Source organism: Lycium barbarum, chromosome 4 (assembly GCF_019175385.1).
Source record: "Lycium barbarum isolate Lr01 chromosome 4, ASM1917538v2, whole genome shotgun sequence".
Classification (NCBI taxonomy): Eukaryota; Viridiplantae; Streptophyta; class Magnoliopsida; order Solanales; family Solanaceae; genus Lycium; species Lycium barbarum.
Window position 1 is genome coordinate 31,726,077 of NC_083340.1, and position 8,249 is coordinate 31,734,325.

At 36.7% G+C, this 8,249-nt stretch overlaps 1 protein-coding gene across 1 annotated transcript; it reads right to left on the bottom strand.

Moving 5' to 3' along the window:
* Window positions 1–609: 609 nt before the first annotated feature.
* LOC132635807 (exosome complex exonuclease RRP46 homolog) lies at window positions 610–7,059 on the bottom strand. Its single transcript, XM_060352342.1, has 8 exons — window positions 6,789–7,059; window positions 5,959–6,072; window positions 5,481–5,581; window positions 4,307–4,327; window positions 3,122–3,194; window positions 2,944–3,011; window positions 2,700–2,832; window positions 610–1,029 (listed from the first exon to the last, which is right to left on the bottom strand). Exons 1-8 carry the CDS (start codon window positions 6,886–6,888, stop codon window positions 914–916), a joined length of 726 nt encoding a protein of 241 aa, XP_060208325.1. The 5' UTR covers window positions 6,889–7,059; the 3' UTR covers window positions 610–913.
* Between the last annotated feature and the right edge of the window lie 1,190 nt (window positions 7,060–8,249).

The following is an 8,249-nucleotide window of genomic DNA, read 5'->3' on the forward strand; positions in this document are numbered from 1 at the left end:
CCAAGAAATTACACCCAATGACCTTGAAAACGGGTGATCTTAAACTTTATCCCCACTTGCCTAAGGGCAAAGATTCAATGTCAAAAGTATAGGTAATTGGACAAGACTTGCTAAACTTGAAGTTGTACAAACGGGGCCAAAATTCAAGACCATCATTTCCAGTCCGTTCTAGTATACAACAACATACCCATGTTGGATCCCACGGTGTGGGGTTTGGGAAGGGTTAAGTGTACGCAGACCTTACCCCTAGTCCATTCTAGTATATCACCTCTAAATCACCCTTTTTCTTAAAGATAATGGCTTGGAGAGCCAAGTAGACCCTATTAGGTAGAGAACATATGTAGGATTCTAGTAGGAACTAACAATCCTTTCTAATATACTCTAAAGGAATTCTCAGAAAAGTGTATATTACAAAGGGAAAATTTATCATATTAAAACTTTTAGAAATGCCAATAGGTAGAGTTAAAAAATTGTTATACCACAATAGAACACTGTTGTGAAGTCAAATCTGCGGGGAAGTCCCCGGAATTATTCCTTAAAACATTTTACTCCTAAAAAGAGCATCAAATATAACCAGTTTCTGGGACACAGTATTAAATGAAGCCGTAATGCAAACTAATACTCAGTCAATTTTTTACTGCTGTCATTAGCATCAAGCCGAACCAACAGTTTCACCTTCATTTCCCCATGATGTGTTTTCTGTGAAGTGAAAGGGGAATATGCTACACTGACATTCCATGGAAAACCACACCTAAGCTATTTCGATTAGTTTCCAAAGCCATCAAGATGATATCAAAATTTACAACAATGAGGACACCTTCCACGTTCAAATTTTGCCAGCAAAGATCCAACACAAACGAATCAATTGACTTGCCAGTCGGTGAGATTCTCGGTCTTGCTGACCCTGGAAAAGTTAACCCAACTTGGATAAGTCACTTTGGACTTGTGATTGCAAGCTTCTCCTGAGAAAATCCGACAACTTTGAAGTGGCAGCACGTCCTCGCTCCAAACACCGAATGTAGTCATCAACTGAATACAGAAAACAAATCACTATCAAGAAATAAAACAACACCACCACAACAACAACATACCTAGTAATGTCACACAAGTGGGGTCTGGAGAGGGTGGGGGGTACGTACACCTTACCCCTACCTTTGTGGGGTAGAGGGGCTGTTTTTGATAGACCCTTGGCTCAAGAAAATTGTTTTCTAGAACAGGTTTGAAAGAAATGCAAGAGTCAAAAGCCATAATGAAAATATTGAAGAAAGAAAGTACATACAGTAAAAATAGTAAAGATAACCAAAGTAAAAGACTCTTTAAGGAACAAAAGCCAACATGAATTCCCACTAAAGTATCTACTTTATCAAAAATGATGTCCAATTGCTGCAAGAGAAAACTGCTAGCAACTGTAGGCCAAAGGTTACAACGGTCCCACATTCTCATACTTATTACAACTATCATCTTACATTAAAAAAGCCGAAAAGGGATGAGGCTCCGAAATGCCTATATAACATTGAAAGTGATTGGTTTTAACTCTAATCCAGATACCATGCAATGTGAAAATGGAGAGTCAGATGGCAGGGAGGGCGACAAATTCAAGAGGAGGTTAAGGGGAAGCAACATACGTCTACCACATTCAAATTTAACAGATCTTATGTTGCTTTTCAGATGGAAAGAAATCACCCATCTGTCTTGCTTAATTCGAACACTGGTCTCCCATGATATTTATTCCAACCCCATAGACCACTAGACATCCTTCAATCTACGTAACTCAAATTCTTATATTTTCGACTTACATATTTTTATGTTTATGCTTTATGCTTTCAACACTTACGGAAACGACAACCCTCCAAAATAAAACTGGAGTGACAGTGGTGTTCTGTTTCAGGTGAGTCTTCTACTTGGACTAAACTCCTGCTGGAGAGTATAGACATCTATGGCTCTTACAACTAAACCTTATCCTATTTTCTCCAAAATTGAATTGCTTTATTGCAAGTACAACTTAGTGAAAGCAAGTAGTAAAACTTATAATTTTTGTAAAAGAAAATGCAAAGTTCAAACAAAATTTTGTTTGCAATATTTTGCATGTAATTTTACAAGTACCTTCTTGGTGCTTCATTAATAAAAGTTACTTTCCTGTTCAACATAAAAGCTAACCTTTTTGGCGTTAAAAGTGTTTTAGCTTTACACAGAAGCTGAGGAGAAGGATAAGCAGTGCATGTTGATATCCCCATAGTGAAATTCTTTTTAGAAAAATTAAACATTAAGTGGCAAACTAGGATCAAACACACAATATCAAGTAACATGTTTGTTTCATTGTTTCAAACAAGGGTATAAAAGATAGAAAAGTTAGGAGGTTTGCCAAAACCTGAGGTATCTAAGCCAGTATTTCTATTTAAACCTGTAAAAAGAAAAGAACAAATTCCCTTGGCAAACAAGACAAGAAAAACACTAATGGTATCACTAGAGTGTCATGATGATAACGAGCTACAACATATCATCATTTCAAATGCATCCCGATTGCGACCTCCCAAACTTCTTTTGTATCTAGATTGAACCACAAAATTAAGAGCAATTGTGAAACATCAGCTGTTCCATACTGGTACAACTTTGATGTTATAACAATCTCAGCAGTTAAAGGAATTTCTACGAGATATTGTCATAATGACATTAGGAATGTAAGTACATAGATCACTTACCCGACATTACACCATGCGTAAAAGATGTTATAAGCCCATGTTCCATGAGTTCACCTCTCACTTTCAATGATTCTTCAGGAAGCACAGATAATGTTGAGTTCGGGAAAACTAGATACACAAACGCCTTCATTTTCTGTTATCATAACGTAAGCAAATTATACAACAGAATTATTGCATGAGCACAAGATAGTTAAGAATGCCAAAAAAGCTTACTGAATTACATAAAAGACTAAACGAAAACAACCTGCTCTTCTAGCTTGCTAGGGTCCAGTAGAATATGTCCACTCTCTGCTAGACAACAACATATTGCAACTACAGAAAAAAATAACCCTCCATCATTTCATCTTTCCTCATATAAATGCATTAAGTAAATCATTAAATAATGATACTTCATCGCAATATAGCACGTGGAAGATTAGTACCAGCAAGGTGCTTCAAAGGAATTCCAGCATCCACAAGGGCAGCACATAATGCATTTATGGCACATGGAAGAAGCTTAGGAAAAATGCAGTCAAGGAAGTTTCTTGACTAACGAGCAAATCAAGGTTGAAGAATTATCTTAACATCAGTAATTTGCAGAATTCAATCTCATGATAGATGAGATAGCGGCGGTTCCCTTAAAAAAAAAGATTGGTTAGTTTGCTTAGTTTCTTCAAAATGGTTTTCTCATGGTCACATAATATTCTCTTAACTGGAAGTAGTTCCTAAAAATTTCAACATAGTAGATATTACAAAAGCAAAAAATGAAACCTTAAAGAAAGTTACGACTTCTGGAGGGTAGGCATACTCTGTCCTCTCGCTACCCCTACTCTCAAGTGCCTTACAATATCAATAAACTATGTTAAGTTGTCCCACATTGGCTTTGGGATGTGCACTTCATATGGTCTTGAGCAATTATGACCTCATGAGCTAGCTTTTGAGATTGAGTTAGTCTCAACGTCCATTTCTTCAACATGGTATCAAAATCAAACTCGTCCTAGTTCATGGCTAACCCGATGTTGGGTCCCCATATTATGTTGTCCACACTTAAGTTGGCAGGACCAGATGTGTGGGAGGAAAGGGGGTTAAATTGTTCCACATCAGTTGTGGGACGTGGATTTGATATCTTTTATATGGTCTTGAACAATCCTCACCTTATGAGCTAACTTTTGGGGTTGAACTAGGCCCAAGATCCATTTCCTTAAAACTATACACACCAATTGTCTTAAAAATGATCGACTCTTGAAAATATAGTCAGCATTCTAATGTGAAGCTAGATTCTTGGAGCACTATTAAGAAACTGAAAAGTAAATTCTGAAAATCAAGAGGAACCAAACAAGGGATGATCAAAATCAAAGATTAATTACAATTCGAAACGCAACCGAAGTAAATTCACAGGTGTAGATCATCAAGAAGCACCTAATCCAAGGCATTTAGGACAGCAAAATGTTTGTAAGTAATCATCTATAATAAATCAACAATATGCTCATTCCTTTAGTAATTTGATGGTTTAATCGTTTATTCAAATTGATGAGAGCTCTCTTCCCGTTATCCCTGAGCACTCTCAGATACCAAGGTGTAGATCATCTAAATTGTAGCAAGAGAAGGAGTTCCATAACTAAGGATACAGCTCCATCATCGTTGACAACCTGCATCAAAACTTAACTACTTAAGTTCGGTTGGAGCTATCATTATGATCAAAACAAATATATATAAAAGAATACTAACAAAATGACAATGCATAGAAATTCCCCAAAGGCCAAAACTACTTTTATGTCAGAAACCTAGTTTAACCAACCCAACTGTCTTAGATAGGCATAAATGTAATGTTCATCAATGCATACACTGCACTCTAATATCATAGTATACTGATGTGAATACTTTTTAGCCCCCAAAATGAAGTAGCTATGACGTGTGCTTCAGCTTTCATGCTTAATTGAGTAAATAACGAAACAAAGTGAAAAGACAGAGAAATGAACATGAAATAAAATCCATACCATCTATGTAAACATAGATTTTTAAAATTCCTACTCCATGCTTGGGCTCTAGTGACTGCAACATAATCATTGCCATCTAGGTCATTATGTCTTCATAACTAAGTGCCATATCCTCCTAATATGCATTGTACTATGCTCTTCAAATCACATACTAGTTTCCTTTTGGCACACCTTGAGTTTCTGGTTTGTATATAGGTAACTTTTGCCAAGAACCATGTCTTATTGTAGGGTCTCTACTTTTTGGTATATTGCTTGTATACGGGGATTTACGCAGTCGCAACGGAAATATTTACCTTATCAAAAAAAAAAAAAAAAAACTGTCCGAAATTTCAGTACTTCTTTAGAAAGTTTATTGCCTTCAAAGTTTATTGCCTTCCGACTTCCTTCAAGAACTATAGTGTTCGTAAACATGTAAGAGCTGTAAGTTGGAGTGTTAATAGTTTTTCCTTCAAGAACAAATTCAAGTTCTCCGTCCAGATTACAGCTACGGTACAAAGCTAACAACTCATCCACCACCAGAATGAAGACCTATACCCCATACATACTACAACAACAACAATCCCTAACTAGTTGGAGTCGGCTATCTGAATACTCACTATTCATCTCGCTCCATTTGTACAAGTTTAATTCCAGTGTTTAACAGTTTAGGTTGTCTTACAATAGAAGTTCTTTACATTTCTACTGACATACAAATATCTAACAATTAAATAGTTGGCAAAACCGACTGGTAATCATCTTAATTGCTGCAGCTAAGGTTCACAAATGCCATGAAATGAAGTTCCTCTTTACTTTTAGACTGTCTCACCTGAATGATAATTGACGTGGTGGTATTTGGATGAACATTCAAAACACAAATGCTTTGCACGGTCCTCTTCAAAATCATCTCATACTCCTTCTCCGCTTTACCTAAACACAAAGTGATTGAGATTACAAAAGGAGAAACTTCTATTGAGATCATGCCCCATTAATACAATCCAAATGCCGAGGAGGTTTGTAAAACCAATACCACAATCATCAGACTTATAATGCAACATAAGAGAGGAACACCAAGCAATATGTGAATGAAAATATCAAATACTGTAATTCCCTTTTTATCAATTAGTAACAAGAAAGTGCATGAAAAGGCCAACTTACAAAATTCAATAGAAGTAGCGTCAAGCATTTGAAGTAACCTTGGCTGTGTATTTTAAGCAATTAAGAGATAATACAAAAGTAACCTTTCTGGATAATATTTGATATACCCGTCAGTTTAGAAATAAGGAAATGCATTTTAGGAAACTCACCACTCTGCCCCGTTTTTGGCTTCCAAATGACTTCAAAACATGCCTTTTCTGGGTTCTCGTTCTTCTTTGTGCCAGCCTTTGGTCCATAAACAGCGGCAAGAACTTTTGTCTCCCCTATACAAGTAGAATAAACCCATCTCAAGAATCTAGGAAATCTAACATTAAATGAAACAACTAAAGGCAACTCCAACAACACAAGAGTAATATAGTAACCCTGAGAGATTATATACAAATGCTTTTAGGATAATATTTTTTTTGTTCACATACCAAACACAAGAAAATAAGTAAGTACACTTATTTTCCATGGAAAAACATTTTCCTTCATACCAAACACACCCTCTGTAACACCAATAGAATTTCTTTTTCACTCCCTATGTCCAATGGCGGATCCAGGATTTTCACCGAGGGGGTTGGAAATATAAAAATGTGGTGCCTATGATTTGAACTTGGAACCTCATGGTAAATTTTGAACCCCTAAACCACTGAACCAACATCTTCTCTTGTGTTTAGGGTATTCAAAATCTATCTATATATATATACATACATAAAAAATATCTTATATATGCCTTGTAATTTTTTGCTGAGGGTGTTAGGGTGAGCACACTTGGAGGGCCCTAGACCCGCCCGTTCCTGTGTCTCACTTTAAGCGTGGTAAATTAACCTTAGAGGTCAAATTAACCATCCTGATACTGATATTCTACCTGCCTACTTAAAGATTTGGCAGACGAAAGTATAAAATTATCGAAGTGGGTCTAAAATGCTAACAAGGAAAGTGTTAAATTTACGACAAGAAATCCATATTTAAAATGTATGTAGAACGAAATAAGTACCTTGAGACCAACTAGCAGAGCCATGAGGACGATTAAGAAGGTTACGAGTGCAAGCCAATGGCCTCAGTTGATTCGCTTTTCGCCCATCTTCTCTATCCATACCTCTTCAGGGTTTAAGCTAGGGTTTATGGGGTTGTAGTTACCACTAGCACCAAAGTTTAATTTAAGAGAAAATGATTTTTGTCCTTAATGCATGATTTTCATCCTAAATCCTAAACATATGGTAAATGTCAAAATCCCACTTCCTAAATTTTGACGGAGAATGATCAGAGTCAGCGTCAGTGGGGCCGCTTATGGGGTAAAGATTTCAACGGCCTAAGCCTGTCAAGTGGGCAGCCCGGCCCGGGTCAATGGGGCCGACGGGCGATTGGGGGAACCATGAAGGGGCGATGGGCCGCACGAGGTCCTGGGCCTTGTAGGCCGGCCCATGTGCAAGCCCGGGTTTTAGCCCATCAGGGCACCAACACGATTATTTTTTTTTATTTTTTATAATTAGTGCTACTAAATCTGATTTAATATTTTAAATCATAAGTTAAATAGACTTAAAAAAAAAAAAAAAAGGTACACAAGCAATAGAACAAAACTATTTGTAAATGATAAAACTTTAAACAATCATAACTTTATGCTAGTTTATTCTATTTATGTGATTTTTAAAATTTTATGTAATTTTTCAAGATCTATATGGACGAACAACCATAAGATGATTATTTGGCCAAGCCAATTTTGAGAAAGACCGTCTTTATCCCATTCAACTAACATTTTTCTCCAAATTGGTACGATATTTTAATCTTTTGATCGATAAATTGTTATGCAAAAAGGCAGAGCTTAATATTAAAATGGTTTCCCATAACTTATGTCAATGACCAGGCAAATAATTAGAAATTTTAAAACTTTCATAAGTTGTGCATGCATCATGGTAAAGGAAATTTCATATCTGAAAATCATAAACATTTAGCTTAATTAGTACTTGTATACGATAAAAACCGAAGCAATTTGTACTTGGTAAGAACTGGGGTAAAGTTTAAAGCCGTCTGGTATGAGATCGAGGAAATATAAGGTCGTTGACCATCGATGGGAATGAGGATCGAGGGGTCATGAGTTCATTCAACTCAGCGTCAAAACCAAGGGTATGTTGATAGGCACAGAAAACCCAAGCCTGAAGCGAACACACTCAACATAGGCTCGGAGAATCCGTTATGGGATAGGCCACGTGTCATTTGACCGTTCCACCATTTGCGCTGACAACAGTACGAGTGTCAGACCATACGGACGCCGCCTTATCCATTTTAGGGTTTTTTCTAGACAGGCCTTTCTTAGATTGTACTAAGGCCTATCTATTTTTAGCTATAAATAGGGATGTACCCCCTTCTTTTTTATATTAGCTTTTCATTATTCTTCACACTTGTAATCAGAAAAGGTGATAGCGGAATCTTCTTAAGTGATTGGCTCGGTTAAAGAAAA